The sequence below is a fragment of the Lithobates pipiens genome, unplaced genomic scaffold, assembly GCF_037356315.1.
Source record: "Lithobates pipiens isolate NorthernLeopardFrog02 unplaced genomic scaffold, aLitPip1_a1.2 Scaffold_3, whole genome shotgun sequence".
Classification (NCBI taxonomy): domain Eukaryota; kingdom Metazoa; phylum Chordata; class Amphibia; order Anura; family Ranidae; genus Lithobates; species Lithobates pipiens.
Window position 1 is genome coordinate 56,480,864 of NW_027507790.1, and position 23,421 is coordinate 56,504,284.

The following is a 23,421-nucleotide window of genomic DNA, read 5'->3' on the forward strand; positions in this document are numbered from 1 at the left end:
TGTGTCCTTCACAATGCAAATGTTTCTCTTTGTGTCCTTCACAATACTGTTTCTGCAATTTTGTCCACACTTGCGAGTATAATACAAGATTCTCAGTAATCAGATTTAGCCACTATGACTACAGCAAACAAATCTGACCAATCCCTGTCTTATTCACACTGTCACTGGCCTCACACTACCGTAATAAATCTTCTACTGTATATACTGTGCATGTATATGGCACAGCACTTATTACAATGGACTATACAAGAACAATTTGTCAAATGATTTCTTCTAGGTCAAGGACAAGTACCTCTCCAAAGTCAAACAGAGCTGGTAAAAGCTTTAAAACAACAATTTTCCACTCGAGAGAGCAGCGTTTACACCAGGAACTGGCTATTTCTGCTCCCTGAAGATTTCAGACTGTTAATAAAGGGGATTTGCTCAGTGCAGGGTGCTCTTCCAAACACTACTAACTCAAGGCTCCTGAAAAAAAAAAAAAAAAGCCTACTGCAAGTAAAGACGGCAGCAGAGCCCTTAGAGCTGTCTTGTGCTTATTAAATGGAACGATTCTCAAGCGGCCGCACATCCATCTTACAGATGGCGAGCCTGGAGATAGATGGTGCACCCGTGAGTAACAAGGGAGCTCAGCCAGAGCAATGGTTCATGCTGTGACATTCCTGTCTGATAAGGAGAAAAGGATGATACAGATACTGTGTGGAAGGCATTTTATTTATTCTCTGATTGATGCTTCATCGGCTTTGCGCTGCTATCTAAAAAGGAAGCTCAGTCTTTACCTGCACATTATTAATTCTGCTTTGACTGGGCAAGACAAAATAAAGGAAATGGAAATTGTTCAAATAGATTGTTATGGGAACGATCTCTTTATAAACCAACATTTCGTTGAATATGGACGTCAATAACAAAAGGATATTATCCGTGTGAACTTAGCATATTAACAGGCAGAGGGCAATCGCAAAACAATTAGTCTTTCAGAGAGATTGCAGCAAGCAGGGGAGCGCTGCATGACAAGAAAAGCCTGTGCAGTTTAGTATTTAGGCTTCCATTATGTTGCCTGAAGATGGCTGCCATGCTCTGTGGATGTCTGAAGAATATTTTAGAAGTCTTAATTCTGACATTATAGGCTCCGTGGGATTTTTCTTATAGCAGTGCTGATCTGGTGATAAATAAATCAATCTTCTGAATGGACAGACTACAGATATAGCCACCAGGTTTGGTGTCTACAAATACTTCAGATATCACCACCACCGTCAAATGTCATAAGCAGGCTACAACTAACTATACATGCCGACCTCAGGTACACTTGGGAATGGGGCATCCCTTTATTATCTACCTGCTACGATTGTCTCATTTTCTGGTTTAGAGACAGTGTAGGCACAGCTAGTGCAAAGAATACACCACAGGACATGGAGTACAGGTAAGTATATATCTGGGGGAGGGGAACGAGGGGGACTAAATAACCTGAAAGTAGTATATAGACTGCCACTGTTGATTTTAACTTCTGAAAAAAAATAAAAATAAAAAAATAGTTGCCTGTCTTGCTTGACCCTCTAACCACTTAAGTTAAAAATAAGCCATTAAAAGTTAAAACAGTTAATGACTGAAAAGTCATTTTTGGATGGAGAGGTCAGCAATGGCAGCCTTAGTATATCAGTAAACTTCCTTAAAACTCTTTAGCTGCCAAATTATATGATACCACGGAAGAAGCAGGGACACTGTACACAATCTTGGCCTGTCAGCCACAATTTGCTATCATATGGGGGTTATTGGTCCCTCTTGTGGCAGCAAAAAAAAAAAAAATCCCCAATTACCCCCCGTCTTTTTTTCTTCTCCCCCCCCCTTTTTTTTTTAACCTTATTGTTCTCTGATCCTCTATTGAGCCCTGAGCTCCCCTCAGGATAATTTTCAATTTCTAATTTAAATGAGAAAAAAAAAATAATTTTCCCCATATTCCAGTTATGGAGACTGCCATACAATGTTTAGTATGTATATCAATCAGTATGAATGAAGTATTATTAAAGCCAATCTGTACATACAGTAACTTTGAAATATTAATATTTACATTAATATATTAAGCAAGAAAGGCCATATACGCAGGGCAGCTGGAGGTGGTAAAAATAGATTATTGAGCCAAACACTCAAATGCTGGTCATATATTATACAATTTTCATATTAAAATTTCCTTTAGATTTACCTTCAACTATGTAGTGCAAGGGGCCTTCCAGTGCATACAAATTCAAATGCTTAGGTTTGACTTCATATTATATGTTTTTTGTAAATCTGAAGCAAAATTATTATAGAAAATTGTATAATGTATGGCATGTCCAAGTGTGGCTGCTGTGTGACAATACCAACATATTAGCTAGTGTTATCAGACACCATTTTCCTAATAAGAAAAGTATTTGAACTGCTCTGTGAATCTCTCACTAATAAGAACAGGTGCTAATAAAAGCTATGTGATTTTGGCTTGTGCGTTGCAAGAGACATAAGGAAAGTCTTAAAGCGGTAGTAAAGTCCGCTTTGTTATTTTTACCTACAGGTAAAACCTATAATAAGGCTGGCATGCCTTAGTAAAATGAAAACCTCCAAAACGTGCACCTTTCAGGAGATATTCACCATGGATGCAGCCGGTGACATCACCAAGGGCTAATGCATGGGAGTGATGTCATCGCGGCTCTGGCCACTCACACAGCCCGAGTTTGCAAAACCAGAAGGAAGATGGAAGCCTTTTCAGCAGCGATAGCACGCTGCTAAACGTCTTCATTTTAAAGTATTTTTATATTATGTGCTACTATGCTTTTAATTTTGCAGGGGAAATAAAAAAAAATAAAAAATTTATTGCAGGGGAATACTATCACTTTAAATGATAGTGAATTAGGTGCACAGGTAAACTGTGGCTGAATAACCTCAGATTTCTAGAGTACATTTGATTGTGAATTTCCCTGTCTGTTACTAAATGAGAGATGTAGTACAAATGATGGGAGGATATATTCATGCCTCTGTACCTTACAATACAAAAGTCATAACATGCAGCAATGGAGAAAGATCTCACAGCAGTGATGCAATGTTTTCACTGGGTTGTATGTTCACACAATCCCAGGTATACCACAGTTCTGTCTAGTGCAAATCTCCACTGACTGCCATACCTTCTCAGCCATTTTGGGCTGCACCTGCAGTAAAGAAAATCTTTTCAAAGAAAAACAGGGTAAAACCTGGGAGTATTAGTGCAGTAGTTTAATGCTCATTACATATTGTAAAGTAACAACTTAAAGAATTGCTGTTGGTTAAAAAAAAAAAAAAAGGATAAATATTTTGCATGGGCCGAGTGTTCAGTCTTGGACTTACCTGTGCTAGAAAATAGAGGTCTGGCTAAATCGTGAGGATAAGGGATGCCCGGAAAGACACCTGGTGCAGGCGGCCTGCTGAACAGGTCAAGTTTGCCACAAATATCCAGCTTGTGAGGATCCATCTGCATTTGCTATGAGAAATCAGAAGTTTACACTCAGACTGATATTCTAACAAAAGCATTCATTATCAATCAACACTGAAAACAATAACCAAAAGGCATTGTTTAGCAGATTATATATATCACTGCAGACTTTTATAGTTTTAGGGCCCATTCATACGTTTCTGTTTTGATGCATATAGTTAAGGCAGGCCATCCAAAAGGAACAGGCTACCGTAGCAGCAAAAATGCAAGCACAACAGTGCATTACTGTGCATAAGGGTGCACTGCAATTTATCTTTGTAGAATTAATGCAATTAGGATTACAATAGTGCATTGCATTAAGGTACCATAGAAAATAAATGCAACAACAATGCACTTACACATGATGGTATGTTGGAGCATTACTACATGCGTTAATGCAATATATTTAAACCAGTATGAATGGTCCCTTAATCTTTTCCACATCCACAATTAAGGCCCATGAGAGAAACTTAACGTTAAACATATATTATCCTATGCTGCTCCTTCACTGCATAAGCAATATAGGTACTGATAAATAGGATAGAAGGCAAACATGACCTATAAAAAAGGCAGGCATTGATTGTTGTGCTTAATTGGCAGTGGTGGAATCCCTTTCACTAGTGGAAGTTGCTCCATCACCGCACAAGTGCAATTAGAGACTCAACAGCCACTGGGTAACTTTGCCTTATGCAAAGAAAGTTGAATGTCAGACTGTTTTTGGCAACATTTTGCTGGCGGTGGAATCACCCGTCTGACAGTGCTCTAATATTTAGAAAGAAATTCAATTAAATTATTTTACACATTTGCCTTCTATCGTTTCCAGTCTAATTCTCTTTAGGATGTTCTTGCAGCTGCTCCAAGGGTGCCCCCCCCCCCCCCGCCTCCAAATTACCCTGCATTTTAGTACAGACTTAGTAGAATTATGGCAGGAAAAAAAGAACACCCCCTCCGCCAGTGCGTCCAGGAGCAGCAGTGTTTGGACAGAAAAAATGCTTGACGCTTGTGAACATGTCTAAAAGCGCATTAACGCTAGGCGCATTTATCGCTTGAGCGTCATTTCAATGGCCAGAATAAATGACTTATTCTCGCCAATTAAATGAATTACAGCCCAACCGACTGATGCCTGTAAACACACCTAAAAGCGTTAGAAAAGGTGTTAAATTCCTTTTAAGCGTCAGTCGTTTTTTTTCTGCAAAAAATGCTACTGGCTTCTAGGAGCATTAAACAAAAATAAAAAGTCCTGTGTGCATGAGACCTAAGAGTGTAAGTTTAAATAAACAGTTAAAGCCATTTCAGGTTGCAGTAGGAGAATGATGTAATGTACAAGTCAGGTACTCCTCCTGAGAGTTCAAGGAGCCCAGAATACGGTGTAAACTATGACCAGATTTCAAGATTAACAGCCTGTCCCCGTCACCTTCCTCCCAGCCAGCTGAGGGCCAATAGTGAAGTGTGGAGCCAGGAAACTATAGGGCCAGTCTCTGCACCAAGGCAGTTGGATAAAATTCGCATACCAGCTCACATGATATTCTGGGTTCCCAAAGCTCTCTATAAAGAAATCTAAGCTCATATGCAGGTACAAGTCTGCTTTACACAGCAGTGCCACTTTACCTGTCCGGATAGAACCTAAAGTAAAGCTGATCCAGCCTAAAAGGTTTCTAATATATATTGGGGTGGCACAGTGGGTAGCACTCTTGCCTAGCAGTAAAAAGGGTCGCTGGTTCAAATCCCAACCACACGAGACACTACCTGCCTGGAGTTTGCATGTTCTCCCTGTGCCTGCGTGGGTTTCCTCTGGGTACGCCGGTTTCCTCCCACACTCCAAACACATGCTGGTAGGTTAATTGGCTTCTGTCTAAATTGGCCCTAGTATATGAATGCGAGTTAGGGACCTTAGATTGTAAGCTCTGTGAGGGTAGGGACCGATGTGAATGTACAATGTATATGTAAAGCGCTGCATAAATTGACAGCACTATACAAGTACCTTAAATCAGTGTTTCTCAACTCCAGTCCTCAAGGCGCACCAACAGGTCATGTTTTCAGAATTTTCCTCAGATGAAATGGCTGTGGTAATTACTAAGGCAGTTAAACTGATTAAATCACCTGTGCAAAATAATGGACAGCCTGAAAACATGACCTGTTAGGGCGCCTTGAGGACTGGAGTTGAGAAACACTGCCTTAAATAATAATATCATCATCAGTGATGCCTGCAGTTACCTGTGTTAGCCTTCAGACTCATCCCTTAGACCCCTTTCACACTGACATTTTTCAGGCGCTTTTGGGCTACAAATAGCACCTGTAAAGCGGCTCCACTGAGCTGGAGTGCTTTCACACTGAAGCGATGCGCTGGCAGGACGTTAAAAAAAAAAAAAAAAAAAAAAAAAAAAACTCCTGCAAGCAGCATCTTTGGGAGCGGTGAAGGAGCAGTGCATACACCGCTCCTGCCCACTGAACTGAATGGGCACTGCTGCCGGACAAGCCGCTTTGTTTTTACCCTCTTTCGGCCACTAGCGGGGGTTAAAAGCACCCTACCGTCGATGCCCCAGTGTGAAAGGGCAGTTGTCTCTTGGCCCAAGCTGTACATGAAGCCTTGATTTCTGTCAAAGTTGAGATTAAGTCCTGCACCCTTCCTCCCACTGTTCATAACTGGGTCAAGAGGCTCTAACATCTGACACTTGGACTTTGAAAGCAGAATTATAAGCAGTAGAACCCATTCTTAAAGTAGAACTATAGGAAAAATGCATTGCTTTTTTGCTTTTGGATAGAGTATAACCCATTGGATTTTTTTTTGATTTTTTTTTTGCATCTGTGTACTATTGGAGAGATTTCCCATTACTTCCTGTTCCAAAGCCAAAAACAAGAAGTGAGGAAATCCCCTGCAAATTAAGGGAATCCCTTGGAGACCTCAGGTCACCAGAAAAAGTGTTCCCATTGGAAGAGGTACCCTCTATTGCTTTTCTGGAGACAGAATTAATAATGTAAGCAGAACAAATAGAGGGGGTGAATCTCCTTAACTGGCAAAGAAAGAAAGAAAGAAAGAGAAAATTGACAGGTGTTCTAATCCCTCCACTCTAAAAACAAAAAAAAGTTTTTCTTTCTAGTTGTACTTTAAAACTGCACCTCCATGTACCCAACACTGGCCTAGGATTCAAGATGCTCCACATGTGACAGATACTTACAGGCACCACAAGATACTTTCACTTTTAGCACAGTTAAAGTGGTTTTAAAGGTTCAAGGTTTCTATGCATGAAGGTTAAAAACCTGTTCTGTGTAGCAGCCCCCACTAATACTTACCAATCATGATCCAGCGTTGTGCACGAGAGCCTCAGCTCTTCGGGGATTCTCCCCTCCTTTCAATTACAGCCAGTGAGCCAATGAAGGGCTGGGCCTGAGCCGTGGCTGTGTGTGAATGGACACTCATAGCAGTGGCTCAGGAGCAAACCTGCTTGGGTGGACTCATAGCAAGTGCTCGGCAGGAGGGAGTGACCAAGAGCATCAACGAAGGACCCGAGAAGAGGAGGATCGAGGCTGCTCTGTGCAAAACCATTGCACAGAAATGGTAAGTTTAACATGTTGGTTATTTTTTAATTTTTTTTAATTGCCTTTAATATTACTTTACATTAGAAAGGTTTTAGACCAGATCATGTTCACCTAAAAAAATCAGGCTCCACGTAGGACACAAACATTACAGTCATTTGTACAGTCTGCCCCATTTAAAGTGGTTGTAAACCCTTACAACACACTTTGACCTATAGGTAAGCCTAGATTAAGGCTTACCTGTAGGTCCAATAAATATCTCCTAAACCTACACGGTTTAGGAGATATCTGCCGAAAGACAGGCACCGCTGTCTACGGCGCATGCGCCGTAGACAGCGACGCGCAGGCGCACTGAGCGCGGCACCCGTCAACGGCAATATGCTGCACGTGGCGGCTCACGTGCGCATGCGCGGGAGTGATGTAATCGCGGCTTCGCCAAATGACAGCGGCGGAGCAGCGAGGCCCACCGAGAAGATGGATGCGCCGGACTACAGGGGACAGCGGTGACTTCGCTGGCTCCTGTGTCAGGTAAGTGACACATAATGGGCTACTATGCGATGCATAGTAGTCCCTCTTTCATTTCCTGCAAAGGTAAAGCATAATGAAGTAAACCCATCAGGGTTTACTTCCTCTAAGTACAATTTAGTAGAGCTGCCCGATTCTGGCTAAATCACAATTTTTTTTTGCTTAGAATAAAGGGCACAATTCTCGTGGTGCAACATACTCTTTCACATTACACCAAAAAATTGAGCTTTACTGTTTTTTTTTGTTTTTTTTAAGTGTATTTTTTCCCAAAAAAAATTACACTGGAAAGACAAAAGTTTAGTCTTTAAGTGGTTAAACTGACCTCATTTAGAGACCAAAGTTAATGCCTTTGATCTAAAAGATCTATATGTTACAATGTTTCTCTTTATCTGGCTGAGCAGTGTTGTGAGAAACTTGGCAGCCCGTTTTTTTGACAGCTGGGGGGGGGGGTGATGTAGAATCGCTATCTCGATTATTTAATGCTTAATCGTGCAGCTCAAAATTTCAAGTGCCATAACTAGATATAGCAATTTGATGACAAACAGTGAAGACGGACAGTGTAACATTTTAGATAATGTTATTTGTCGTTGTCAGACTTGCTTTAGGAAGGTGAACCCAGGGTTTAGATAGCAGACTGTACAATGACTTTCATATTGTATGTGGCAACACAATATGAAATATCATTTAAGAGAATCAGCAAGTTGGATAAACTGAATATATCTGACCAGCACGCAATCACCACTAGCAGTAATTAGGTCCCCAAAGAGTAATTTGTATTTTTTTGGGGACTACTTTAAAAAAAACCCACACAAATATTGCCAATTATTTTTTGGCAAGCCCAAAGAGGATTATTTCTCGCTATGACTGGACAGATAAAGGAAATTATAAAGTCTACGGGTACCCTAAAGCAAACCATTAATGAGATGAAGACTGTCACTGATCAGAACACCCTCTGAAAATGCTAGGTTGTCTGGTTGTTACGATGACCTTAATAATAAAAATACTCTAAATAACTGATCTAAAACAATACTGGAATAACTTGACTTTTCTAATCTGCATACCTGTTCCTGGTTAGTGACCAAATCCCTAAGCACTTTTTCCTAATCGATATTCAGCTGTCACATGACCCAGATCTTTCCTAGCCCGTCTGCAGGGAAACGTCAGCAGGAGGAGCTTCTAATCCTCTGCTGCTGGTCACATGTTCAGCCTTTGGAATACAGACTAAAATAACAAATTGTCATACAAATACATATTTAATTCAAATCTTGTTATTTTTGCAAACATGGGGTGGGCAGATTTATGACAGTCACAGGCTGTGTCACTCCCTTCTGGCCTAAGTCTTAGAATAAGAGGTAGGTGAAGCCACCAATCTACATATAATATCTCGTCCCATTGTGTTTAGCTGGTTACTGGGTATAAAGGGTATATACCACTGTGTATATGCCCACATGTGGGACTCTATAGTCACATGGGCTGCTCCGATGTGATAAGGGGGAAAATGCTCAACATACAAACTCACTGAAAACTGAACAGCTGCAAAATCCCTAGCTGAATTGGTGACATCAACAGAAAATAGAAATGGAGAGCAGCAGGATCAACTATTTTTTTTTTCCAGAAAATAGACAGCAAATTTCAGTGACTGAGTGTGAACAACATATAATACACCATTTACTGATAATTTTTAACGATGTGGCACTTTAAGATCAAAGTCAGTCAAACTAGCATTTTTAGCAGGGTATCCGCATATTCAGTCCAACTAATTCATGAAAGGCTTACTTTATGGAAAATAAAGATATTAGATCGAGTCTCAAGACAGCAGTACACACTTATGCTAAAATCTTGTAAAAAGGAGGACAAAGAGTAAAAGGAGTGCAAGAAGTTATTTTTTGTAAAACCATTCTTCAAGGTGTATGAATGTGTGCATCCTCGGAAAATCGTTTGACCCTAAGCTCCTTTATTTAACACTCCAAGGAACTGTCAGACTCAATTCTCTCAGTGGCCTCATGAAAAGGTTACTGATCCAAAGAAGCTGTATTAAATGCTTCTGCCTCATTACAAAGTGTGCCTGGAGCGCTGCGGCACCCACCCCCACCACTGCAACAGCATAAGCCAGCATGGTCTGAGGCTTTGCGCCCTCATTATGTAGGTTATTCCCTTTGGCACATCTTTTAAATAATTAGATTCTTTGTAGGAAAAAAAACAAAAACAAAAAAACAATCATTCCATGCAGAACATCACAAAGACAGTATTTTCAGAGCCAAGGTTGGGATTAAGAAGGAAGCCTAAAATACAGTTTTGCACAAAACCACCATAATCTTCCACTGAGTAAAAGTTATTAAATGTGGCTTTATGGTGGCTTGTCACCAAAAGCTTTTACCTTCATCTTCTGCTGATGGTGGTAGATTTGCCAAGCTATCTGGACATGTACTGCACACCACTTGCCTGGTTTCTGCAAAAGCAAGGGAAATACGGTGTGAGTGCTGCAATGGCTTAGGGCCCCAGGCAATTTTTTGGGCCCTCAAATATATAAATTAATCAGTATAAAAACCCTGCAAAACATTTGCAGTTTCTATCTTGTACATTCTATTCCTAACCTTGCCCCTTTTTTCTCATGTTATACAAGTTGGCATGAGGATAAAATATTACATAAAAACTCAGATGAGGCCAAATCTAATATGAAATGTATTCAAAAGCAGGGTGCAACTGTATTGGTCAGTGTACTAATCACTTTATATAAAACAGCTTGCGTTACTTTAAGGAATACCTTAACATATATAACTGTGTGAGCCAACAGGTTAACCAAACTGTGCTAAAAATGGGCCCTACCCCTTTGGGTACCCTAAAAACTCCAATGTATTCATTCAAATCAATGACAGTCTGGTGATAAAATGATAAATGGGATGCCGGCGTAGCCCAACACCTCAGCTGGCTGCTTACAGTCATTAAAAAGCAATATATCCTAGAACTGAAATCTGGGAACAGAGGGGGAAATAACCTGATCCAATCTAAGTACTCATAACTTCAAACATTTCTAAGCTTAAAGGAAACCCATCATGAGAGAAATTTGGAGGCTGCCATTCTTCCCCTCCTACTGAAAATTCTACTGGCCTGGCTGCCATACTGACCCCTATTGCTTCAATATTGATCTGTAAAAAGCATACAGAAAAGCTATTTTTACGGAATGGCAACCCCCTTAAATGTTTTATTTTTTTTAACCGGTTCCTTTTAAATACTATATAGCTAGTGAGTTAAAATGTATATTTACTTACTCTCACTGGTGTCCTGTATGGATCAGTAACCTGCAAGAAAAGCAGAGATGTCAATGACCTGTATTACATACATTCACCTCCAACGCAAATTACATTTCTTCTGAAAGACAAAAAAATTGCAATTTTCTAGCGATAAATACTTTGACTCATAATGAAAAATAAAAAAAATTTAAATAAAATCCAACTATAGGTATGCTGTAGAATTAATAATTATATACAAACCCCAGGTGTTTTCTGTAGGAGGGTATGATGTACTGCACCGGGCCTGCTAGTGACATCAATGGCATTTGAGGTCTGCAAACAGGGAGGAAAAAATTAGCAACGTGTCAGGTACAAGTTACATGAGCAAAACCACATAGCTAAACCTCACTTTTACTTGTAAAGTCCCTATTGTGTAGTTTATTACATTCAAATTTTTTTCTTTTAGCATCAGTAGCTGATGGAACTACAGAACTTCTCTAGAGCTCTCATAATTCTCCTTCTGTTAGAGAAGACAATTATTTAGCATTTATAAAAGCTACAAGAACCTGTTCTGGTACCTTTAGCTACGCCACAAATTTCATTTGCAATTTTGCAGTCAACCGGTTACTTTTACTGACTCAGGGATTAAATCTTTACTGCGTGATGACAATCTGGTGAAACCACTTTCCATTATAAAGCCCTTCAACCCACTGTCCATGAAGGTCTCGATCAGCTGTTCTCTAGCTGGAGTGGGGAGGGGTCGGACTATGAAGACTGGGCAGACATATGGGATTTACCCTATGCAGCAACTTGTCTCTACTCTGGACCAATTGATTCAAGTTAAAACTTCTCCATAGGCCGATTTAGTAATGGACAGGTTATTGTTATGAAATTAGATATCACAAAAATGGATATGTTTAATCTAGCTGGTAATGCTATGGCTGCACCTTTGCTTTCCAACAGTTTAAAGGCTCATCTACCTGCTTTGTTATGGTGGCCCTGGTTCCCCTTGTTGTGCACGGCCCTAGATACAGCTTTAAAGAGCACTTATCACATTCCTGTGATCTAAATTACAATACTGGTATGCCAAATTGATATCCAATGTGAACATCAAGTACTTTTAATGTCTGGTTGTACAAATTTTGACATCTCAACATTTACCCGATTCAATAAAAATAAATCTCCATAGTTTTTTTACTCCCTAAAAATTACACAAGCTCTTTCCTTCACATCTATTTAATTTGCTGGCGTTGCCAGGAGGACCCAGCAATGTTTTTACATGTATTTTGGTATTGTCCTGCAATTATGTCCCTTTGGGCAGATATCTCCAAGTGTATAGGCTGTATAACAGCTATTTCAGTACCATTCAAGTGGATGTAAACCCTCACATATACCCTGTGAATTGAACAGCCTCAGATAATGCAGAGATGAAACAAATCTCCCTACATAGGTTTTACACGTATACCTGCTGTCTTCAGTTTTCTAGTCTTTAGAAAGTGCACATCATGTTAGAGATTTTTTTTTCTTCCTGTTTAGCACTGGGAGTGTAGTCTTGGCATAGACGGTGTGACAGCAGATTGGTGGAAAGGACACCCCCCTCTCCCGTCCACATAGAGGCAGGGGAAGGAAGGAATGTGCAGAGCTGTGCTGTGACAAGACAAGCTCTCTGCTAATCTATAGAACCCACCCGATAAAAAATTTTAGGCTTGTTTTTATCTCAGTTGTCGGAGAGCATGTCAGAAGTTACCATGCTGATAACAGAAGAACAGAGCAGCAGAAAGACAAGACTTAGGGCTGTGAGAAGAGAGGAGAAAACAATGCAGATATATGTGCGTAGGTAAAATTTCATGAATCAGGTTTACATCCACTTTAACTAGGTTTGTATGCTGGTTTTGGTTCATCTGTTGGTTATATCTAGAGCCATGGGAACCTTGGTAGGATTGTTGCTATGTTATGCTTGTAAAGCTATACTCCTTAAATGGAAGTCTCTACAGTCCCATGCATCCGATATCTGGAAATGCATTAACAAAATGGTGCAACTATATAAATTCACTTATGAAGCCAGAGAATGCCCAAATTGACTAGATGTCAGAGTCTGAGGTATCCCAGAGAGATTAAGACACATCCCCTCTTCTGTTATAAGTTATCCTCATGCACTGTGGGAAAATGTTCTTGTTATTCTAACTATTGTCACCCCGGCAGTGAACAGAGGGTAGGTTGCCAACAGCCCCTGGTTGCCAAGGTATTCCTGTTAATTTTCCATTATGGGTTACTATTGTTTATGTTTTTTCAAAGCTTGGGTATGCCCAATAAGCTTTTTTTTGTTAAAAAGGTCAACACCTTGGAGCAAGCCTCACACAAATATGTGGCCTCTTGCTGGCTGGGCCTGGATGCCGAGTGCCGCATATTTGCATGCAAACAGTGCTGTCCCGAAAGCGCACACTCCCAGCACAGTTACCGGTGGCTAATGGAATACTCCCTAACTCTCCTGGTGATCGAGATCTTTCCCATCATGTGACCGCCTATCACAGGAATCACATGGCCCAGCATGTAAAAATCTCTTAGAAGGGATGGCAGGCGCCAGCTCCAAGGGGTTAAATACAATATAAAATGTGAAAAAAAAAAAAATTAATAAAAATAAAGTAAAGGTACAAGAGGCTTGGCTAATGTCAGTTTTAAGTCTGTCTTTTTACACAACAAAAGGGAGAAAAAAATTTGGAAGCAGAACTTCCACTTAATAAGATTAAAACATCTCTTCTGCAATTCTGAGCACCTTGGACCACTATGGTTAATGCTTTCAGTAACTCAGTAACAGAGATTTACGTTGTTTAGTATATATGACAAAAGAATAGCTGACTGCTAATGGAGATAACATAACGCACACTGTGCTGACATATACATTTACACTGAAGCCAAAGCTATTATATAGCTAGTAAATAAAATACCTACAGAATACAATGCGATAGGCCAATAGAAAACGTTGGCACGCAGCCTGAAGTGCCCATAAACTACCTTTCTGTTATACAGCCAGTTGACTAACAAGAAACGAATCAATCACGTGCCTTCCCCTGGTGTGTTGTATGCAATGTACAGGTAGATATCAGTTTTCCTTTCACTACAGGCTCTGTGGTCATCACTGTCAGACAGCTTGTGACAATTAAATGAGCTCAACCAGTACAGTGAAAAGCAATAAGCCATGAAGAAAGCCATAGAAGGTGCATTGTGTCACGACAGCAGCAAATATTCACTGCCACCACTTCCCCCAATAATGACAAAAAATTTACTGTCAGTATTAATACGTCATTCTGCCTTGCTCACCTTCGGCTGAAAAGCTCCCTGAAGAGAACTAAATGGACCTGAATGAGGAAGCATTGGGGGCATTCCAGGCATTGGAGACGTATACGTTGGAAAGAACTGGAAAAAAAAAAAAAAAGAACAGAACTGTATGTAAATTACATAATAAAGAAATGGAACATAACATGTAACATAAAAGCAGGTAAAGAACAGCAGACAGAAATAGTGCTGAAAAGATCCTGTGCATAGAATTATGGAAGCAAGCAGCTACTGGGATCACCAAATCGTGTGCTCAGCAATACTTTTACAGCAAGCCTAGAAAAACAGTGGTTGCCTGACTGATATCCATTAATTAATATCAGCAGCTGAACTTTACAAATGTAATCTTAATTATTCACTGTCAATGGTACCAATTGTTTGTTACAAGTACCCCAATTTAATGTTAACATCAAAACAAAATTGTGGTCTATGACAGTGAATGTCATTAGTGACTTTACGGTGTTAACACACTATGGAGAACTAGAGAATGAAGTAGCCATGCAGGGCTGGGTCTGAGGTCACGTTCATAAAAAGTTTGCTTGAAATTAACAAGGTCTGATGAAAATGTCTCTACAGTTGAGACACCACTTTAAGTGCACCCACTTAACGTGCAGTCTTTTAGAGGATGCATTTGAAGTCCCCCAAATCCAACAGACTGGCCAGCAATGTGTTGTGCTATAAGAAGGCATAGTACCCTAGTCATATTAAAAAAAAAAAAAACACCCGAAAAAAAAAAAACCCACACACAAAAAGGGGGACTGAAGCAGATACAACTTATTTACATAATATCCTTATAATCCCTAGTTCAAAATTGATGTGTTTGATTCATACTATTGTAATGGCCTGTTTATTTCCACACAATTGTGTAGCCTTTTGCAGTGGAAGCATAACCATGACAGTGTATGGGGACTAATATTCAGTGTCTAAAATACAATATATAATTTGAATAAGTGGAAAAGTCACTTTCAAGAGGCTAATCTTTAAATTTGCAAACGATTTGTATTCCCTACTGCACAGTGAGAAAACCAAGAAGGAGGAGGAAATGCCTCACCAACACACATAAAAAAGAACCACTATCACTAAAATAAAAATGCTTATGCAACAAAAACTGCAAGCATTTATAAATAAATGCCGAACAATTGTGATCATCTAATAGAACTTCAAGTATCTGACACATCTATTACCAGTATCTTTCGTTGCATAAACAGAGTTCTGTTTGAGGTTTAGTGGTCCTTTGAAAACTGGAAGCAGGGTAACAGCACAAATAAAAAAAACAATACCAAGGACAAGTTTCTATCACTAGGAAACATTAATAGAAATCCGATTTTCCCCAGTGTTTTTTTTTGTTTTTGTTAGCATAATTTGATTTTTATTTAATTTTTTATTACATGGTAAATCAGACAGTGAATGGTGTACTAAATGAAATGATCAGTTTAGCACAGATGTAAAATTAAAGTAGTAATATTGTTGATCAGCACTGTCCAACTTTGTATTTTTTTCAGGGAATGCTACGGAACAGAGTCATTTTTTTTTTTTTTTAATGACAATTCCACAGGGTAAACACCACAGAGAAGTGATGGGCACATCAAGCCTGTGGGACTCTAGTCAGACAGCCTTGTTTCAGGCAATCTGTCTTCCACTACTACACAGATTGAATAGACCAAATCACAAGAGGAATCATCGGTAGCGATCACATGTCATTAGAGAAAGAGTTCAAACAAATGTGATCAGTTTACTCCACAGGGGCCACTTTCACATGTGGCACTGCAGCATTTGTACGTTGTTAACTGCCTGCAGTACTTTCCATTGTCAATCACAGATGTTTGCACCCTAGCAGAAGGGAATGCAGTTAAGTGAACTGAAAATATAGAAAAGCAAGTATACACTACAGCAAATAAGCTTTAGGTGCAGGGTGCAAGCACTGTGGGGTTGCTGTGTAAACATAATAAACTCACGCTAGAATGACGAAAATAAGAGCTGTCTAACTTGGGAGCGTACTTGTCAAACTAAAATGGAAAAAAACAAAATGGCAAATGGGTATGGTGTTAAAAAAAATGGATTGCAGGAACATGTATATGCAACAGATTTTTTTTTAAATTGAAAACAGCATCAAGTTTCAAGCAAATCAGAAAATTACAAAACATTAAAGGGGTTGATTTATAAAAGAAAAAAAAGAAAACAATTTCTGCAAAAGGCAAGTTGACATTCTGCTTTTAGCCACCAGACTCTAGTTCTCATTGATCTAGTTAAACTTATGAAAAAAAATGCATCATCCCCAACAGGTTACAATGTGCAAGAGAAGTATGTCAGAGTGGGGCTATGCAGCGACAGAAAGTGACGCCAATACGCCGACTGGAAGTGACATGGACCGGGAGGAACGTGCCCACTAGTAAAACTATCCACGCGATCTGAGTGTTTGGCTACTTATACAGATTGATGAGCACCGTTTTATTTTTGAGTGTGTTCTTAGTTACATAGTTGGTAAGGTTCAATAAAAACCCCAGTCCAACCAGTTCAACCGGACAGAGTCTACAATTGTCCCTATCCCAGTACATTGCAACATTGCACACTTACATTGGTCCCTACACCCTCAAGGAGCCCACAATCCAAGGCCACCATTCATATACTAGGGCCAATTTTGGACAGAAGCCAATTAACCTACCAGCATGTCTTTGGAGTGTGAGAGGAAACCCATGCAGGCACAGGGAGAACATGCAAACTCCAAGCAGATAGTGTCGTGACTGGGATTCGAACCAGCGAACCTTTTTACTGCTAGCAACTACACCACTGTGCCGCTCGATAATTGGGAATTTAGAATTGAATAAAGTATCTTAAAATGGGATTGCGCTAGGTGGGCTCTCTTTTTCTTTTAGTTCTAGTGTGCACTGAAAGCTACTGTGGCATTTGCAACTCTTGAGGAGAGAATAGTCATGAAGGGTTGCTGTCTGCTTGTTTTGCTGATAAGTAAAAACAAGCAGACAGCAACCCTTCATGACTATTCAAAGAGTTGGAGTTTTGTATCCTATGGGGGAGTGGAATCCACTTTGTGCACTGTGGTGGAGTTAATCTGGTGATCAAGATATATTGTGAATTCTGAATACACAAAGAGTGATTTGTGAATGCAAGACATTTTGATTATTAAGTCCTTTGGACTAGAACTATTCACTTTAGAGGTGGACTGTTAATTCTCACAATTACTGGGTGACATATTGTATATTAATACTTTGTATGTGTGGAAAGCGCCGCCTTAGGGGTGAAGTTTATTTACCCCTTTTTTTGGTGGACAGATCCATTTACTGCTGAACAGATTACTTGCACAGTCATTTTGAAGTCATCATGAACTGCACACACACAGCTTTCAGAAAATAACGAACACCAACCATTTAGTGTTGTCAAAAAGTAAATCTGATTCCTCACTGGTTATGGGACTTTGTTGATTGAAATTAGTTATTAAAAGGGCTGAATGTTTACTCTGGCAACAAGCGGCTCTTAGAGAGATTAGAAAATTCCCAACCACATTTAAAATTTCAATAAATTGCATACATGTAAATACTTATTTAAAAACAAAAATAAGGGAAGAAATCTCAGATTATGTTAAAACAGCAATCAATGCATGAAAACAAATCAAACATCCCCGATGCATCCAAAACTATCCATCAATACAGCAAACAGGCACACAGTCAGACAAACATTGTTGAAATTACACCAAATCAGTGTTTAAACCATTGTGATATGCACTAAAATTTTTAGCATAGGATGTAACATGCCACAGGCTAAACCATAAAAGTCAACTTCTTTGTTGATAAAAATGTACTTTGCATTCCCTTCTAAGTGTCTACCTAAAGTCAGTCACAACAAAATTGAAAGAGGCGGAGCTGAAACTTGTGTATGTTTCACACCGGCTGTAATGAAATGTACTTGGAAGTCAGCTCCTATTTTACTTCAACCTTTCTCTGCTGATGAGAGACCCAAGAATTTTTGTTTATGTATTATGTGGATTTTTATAGTTAGGCATGTGACATTTACTTGACTTAAACTTTGGTGGGATGTAATACATAATAAAAAAAAAAAAAAAAAAAAAAAAATTAAAAATAAATAAACCACTTCCCTCCAGTAAAATTGCCATTTAAGAGAGGTCATCCATGACCTTGATAAGCTAGTGAAGCCAGCTCAGATAACAAAAATAGCTGAATTTTATCTACTAAAGCCTGCAATGTACCTGGATTGAATGAGGATTACAATCACCAGGACATTAAAATATGTGAAAATAAAAATATGGACCAAAAAAAAAAAAAAAAACTCAAGACTTTGGATATGCCAAAAGATAAGGAAGTGGAGGGAAAAGGGAAGTGGGTTTGGACGTTGGTGTGCTACTTATCCTCACATTTCGAGCTGGGGTACGCACCATGGTAGGTGCATTAGGCGGCATAAGCTGCGTCGGGGGTAGGCTGGATGTGAAGGGAGTAAAAGTGTGCTGGTGGGTGTGTTGGTGCGTGTGTTGGTGCTGGTGAAACTCTGCCCTCAGCAATGGCACTGAGCTGAGAGGGCCACCGGCCCGGTCCGAGGTCTGAACCAAAAATCGATTATTCAGCTCCTGTCTGAGAAGTTCATGATCTAAAAGAGACAAAAAGACAAAAAAAAAGACACAGAGGCCCATCGGCCCATCAGTTTCCCCAAAGAAATAAAAAGAAAAAGCGCAGATATTCACCTGGCATTCCCTGTTTCTGCAGGTCATGCTGTGGTGGTTTTCTACGTGAGGACTCATTGGTGGAGGTAAGAGAGATGCCTGTGACAAAGTACCAATCAGAATCCCCGAATGAGGCTGGCAATACATGATTGGTTGGTTGAATGATATCAACAGGCTGGTATCTAAAGACAAGAAAGAACACCATGAGTCATCTCAGGAGAAAACATAACGGGCCTTATTATGCAGTACAACAAGCCACACCCAACTAGCCTAACTCTACTCCCAAACTGTGGTCTGGAAATAATTAATCTAATCAGTGGCTATACAACATATATTCATTGGTAGCAGGAAATTGTCAATTAAACACACCTGCTAGTTCTGGCACACAAGGGTTTGTCAGATTTCTTAAATGGTATTTAAGAAAGCTCAGCACGCATGCCAACACAGTAGTAGTGGTAATAAATGATCCAAATGAAAAACTACAAGCTGACAAACTAACAATATTAGCATTCAGTAAACAACCCCAAATATCTAAAGGGATACATGCATATATTTAGGCTATTCTGATGAGGGTGCCTTTTCATGGGCATGAAGCTCCGCTCTTCTGAATATTCACCAACTGCCAGCTGTTATAAGCTGTCAGTGAACATATGTTCATATAAATGCATCTGTCTCCAACATGCAAGTCTTAGCTGACACACACAGGGGCATATTTATAAGGCAGTGAATGTGACTTTCATCAAACATTCACTGGTGGTGAATCACAGTCACTGAAAACACACAAATCTGAAAGATTCACCAGCAGTTAATGTTTGGTAAATGTCAAAAGCATGACTTTTCAAATATCCCCATAGTGTCATGCAATGAGCTCAATTTGTGAAGATAAACGATCAGCTGACGGCCATTAAAAGACAGTGGATCTTTGTGGGAGGAGAGCGAGCAAGTTTCTATGCCACTGGAAAGACACCCCAAGTTAAACAAACTTCTTGACACAATAAAAGTAGTAGTATACAGTACACTCACACATTTGCTTACTACATCTCTCGCTGTTAAGATCATGACTACACAACTTTGGTTCTCAGAAGCTGAATAGAGACAATGATCTAAGGCTAGGCAAAACTACTCTATATGGTGAGCATTCATGGTTAATTCAGCACTGTCTATTAACCACTTCCCGACCAGCGCACGATGATGTACGTCGACAGAATGGCACGGACAGGCATATTGGCGTACAGGTACGTCCAATATTCAATGCCGCCCTGCCATCGGGAGCGCGCTGCCTGGGACCTCTGTGAGTCCGGTCGCGGGACCCGCGGACTCGATCGCCGCGGGCATCCCCGCGATCGCCTCACGGAGCGGCCGAATGGAGGAAATGCCGTGTAAACAGCATTTTTCCATTCTGCCTAGCAACTAGTGACGCTGATCTCTGCTCCATGTGATTGGAGCAGAGATCAGTGTTCACTAAATGAAAGCCCAACCCCCCCACAGTTAGTAACACACCCCTAGGAACACTTAACCCCTACACTGCCACCCACTGGTTAACCCCTTCACTGCCAGTGTCATTTACACAGGAATCACTGCATTTATATAGCATTGATTACTGTATAAATGACAATGGTCCCAAAAATGTGTCAAAAATGTCCGATGGGTCCCCTACAATGTCGCGGTCACAATAAAAATCGCTGATCGCCGCCATTACTAGTAAAAAAAAAAAAAATTATTAATAAAAATGCTATAAAACTATCCCTATTTTGTAAACGCTATAACTTTTGCGCAAACCAATCAATAATCGCTTATTGCGATTTTTTTTACCAAAAATATGTAGAAGAATACGTATCGGCCTAAACTGAGGGAAAAAAACGTTTTTTATATATTTTTGGGGGATATTTATTATAACAAAAAGTAAAAAATAATGCGTTTTTTTTTCAAAATTGTCGCTCTATTTTTGTTTATAACGCAAAAAATAAAAACCGCAGGGGTGATCAAATACCACCAAAAGAAAGCTCTATTTGTGGGAAAAAAATGACGTCAATTTTGTTTGGGAGCCACGTCGCACGACCGCGCAATTGTCGACGCAGCGCCGAATCGCAAAAAGTGGTCTGGTCTTTGACCAGCAAAATGGTCCGGTCTGCAAGTGGTTAAATTTGTTACATTCTACAGATCCTGGTCTGAGAACTAGAGTTGTGCCAGTATAGCGGTGGAGATTTAAAAGAAAAAAACAGTAGGTAACAACTATGTAGTGTGTAGATTTGGGAGCCCTGACACTTTACAACTCAATGAAATATATATGCTACTTTAAAATATGACTTTCTGAAATCATTTAAGAATTAGGTTTTAAAAACATAATGCTTACCGTTTTAGTACGAGATGGGCGATTACAAAACTGCACATTATTTCTGGTTAAAAGCATAATTTGGACTCCATTCCAATAGTTTACATTTTCTGGAGTAAAGTAGACAGCTGTATGTTTCTTTGGAACCCTGGCCTAAATATGTTCAGAGTTTTCCTTGTGTTTTATATAAATTGCATATGGCTTTAACAAAGCATGTAGTCCTGTCTAGTACTGAATCCTAATTATTCAGTAACATTGCATGTCAGAGTACAATTATGGCAAAGATTACTAGCTTTCAGTGTTAAGTGCTTTATAAAGCATGGGTAATGCGAATGAAGTATTGTTTAAATAGTGAGGACGATTGAATCAGACTATGCCAAAGGACATCTTTGGCAATATATTATGGTACATAGGAGAATACAAGGCCAGTTGTAGGCACAGGCACTTATCTGTGTGGGACCAACTGCCTATACTATAAGGATATGTCAATATTACAGGCAATACCATGCTGGACTCTTTAAAATATATCTTTACATTAACTGTGAAAGTTTTAGCAATATATCTGGGAAAATTAGTCAGTACTGTATGAAGGCTGTTTTGTTACAGACACATAGCATTTCATCCATACATCAGCACAGATCTACCTACCTGAATATCCAGCTCCAGCAGGGTGCCCAGGGATTACAAGGCCATTAGTAGGTAAAGACGGTGGAGGTGGCAGTGAGGGAGGGGTGGCAAACATGGCCGGATGATGCTGAGTTTGAGATCTGAGAGCAAAGTGTGAGGTAGCAAGGTTGGAGATGGAAAGGGGCAGACCCGGTCCAGCAGGGTGATGTGGTGGAATCTGGGGGGAAGACGGTAGGTGCTTGGGTATGCTGATACTAGCTGCACTGCTAGCACTGCTACTCCGGCTGTAAGTGAAGAAGAAAAAAAAAAAAAAAAAAGTTATTGCATCCACATATATTTGTCTTATGGCTCCAGTGTGAACAGTAAATAAATATGTAAATACCAAATATGTCAAATCATTTCAAGCAGGTAAAACTACTGTGCTAAGTTTTTGAAATGTAGTGTATCCAGAGAGTCCAAACAGTTACCTGATGCTGGTGATTACGTTTTGCGGTAGCTGCTGATGCCCAGGGTAGTTAAGGTGTGAAGAGATATGATTCTGAGTCCGTAACTCAATAGGCAACAACTGAGGCTGAGACAAAGGCCGAGACTGAGGACGTGGTTGAGGTTGAGGTGTAAGTCTTGGCGGTGCTGGGGCGACAATGGTAGGTTCCTTCTTTACTAAAGGGCTAGCCCGAGTACTTGATGCCGGTGTAGACGAGGCAGATGTGACAATAGCAGCAGGAGGTGGTGGTGGACTATGTATGGGTGGGATATAAGGAACTTCTGTGTTGAGCTCCTGGCTGCGTTCTAGTCCTGATACTTTAGGGTGGCAGGGAGCCTGAGACTCAGACTTGTCATTCAAAAGTGTACCTAGACCTATTGAGAAAAAAAGATATTATTTCTAAAGGCATTTTAATGAAAGAACAGAACTGTAAAAGGTCAAAGTTATAATGTCAATGTATTAAGTGATTAGGGGGGGAGGAGAAGGAGGGGGGGAGAAGGAGGGGGGAGAGAAGGGGAAGAGGGTTAAGGAGGAAGGGGGGGGGAGAGAAGGGGGAAGAGGGTTAAAGGAGGGGGGAGAGAGAAGGAGAAGAGGGTTAAAGGAGGGGGGAGAGAGAAGGAGAAGAGGGTTAAAGGAGGGGGGAGAGAGAAGGAGAAGAGGGTTAAAGGAGGGGGAAGGGGAAGAGGGTTAAAAAGGAGGGATGAGAGTGGGAAAAAGGAGAGAGTTAGGAACACATGAAAAACTACCAGTAAATTTTTACGATGCGCAATTATGCACATAGACATTTAACCTCTTGCTGACCACAACACACACACACATACAGAGACAAGAAAGGTGTGCTTTAATGCCCAGTCATCGTACATATGCTTTCACTGGAGCAAAAGGTTGTGTGCTCCCAGCCCACTGACTGAGCTGTTATTCTGATCACGTGACTGCTGTGAGGCAATCACAGTGATCACATCATACAGAAGCCACACCACCTTTAGGCCATTAAAGCCAACTTAAAGGGCCACCAGGGGGTGGCATTAAGGGCTTAAAGAAAGTTAAGACTATATACTTTTCAAAAGGTCATAAACCAGTGCCATAGTAAATTTTCAGATAACATTAAAGGCAAATTAAACTATGCACAATTCTGGAATATGTATTCTTTCAAAAAAGCAGTAAAAGCAGTGGTTTTCAATTAAGCAGTGCAAACACTGA

General features: G+C 40.1%; 1 protein-coding gene across 11 annotated transcripts in view; it reads right to left on the bottom strand.

Moving 5' to 3' along the window:
- The window catches only part of FBRSL1 (fibrosin like 1), a 717,476-nt gene that overhangs the window by 7,559 nt on the left and 686,496 nt on the right, over positions 1-23,421 (bottom strand). For 8 of the 11 annotated variants that reach the window (XM_077461733.1, XM_077461737.1, XM_077461731.1 and 5 more), the window contains 9 exons: positions 22,205-22,595; positions 21,759-22,021; positions 18,476-18,705; positions 16,047-16,097; positions 14,077-14,172; positions 11,020-11,091; positions 10,798-10,827; positions 9,906-9,977; positions 3,346-3,478 (listed from right to left, as the gene is read on the bottom strand). In XM_077461733.1, coding sequence (XP_077317859.1) covers positions 3,346-3,478; positions 9,906-9,977; positions 10,798-10,827; positions 11,020-11,091; positions 14,077-14,172; positions 16,047-16,097; positions 18,476-18,705; positions 21,759-22,021; positions 22,205-22,595 — 1,338 coding nt within the window. Of the gene's footprint in view, positions 1-3,345; positions 3,479-9,905; positions 9,978-10,797; positions 10,828-11,019; positions 11,092-14,076; positions 14,173-16,046; positions 16,098-18,475; positions 18,706-18,799; positions 18,961-21,758; positions 22,022-22,204; positions 22,596-23,421 lie in introns of all 11 variants that reach the window. The other 3 variants (XM_077461732.1, XM_077461734.1, XM_077461735.1) reach the window with 3 other exon arrangements.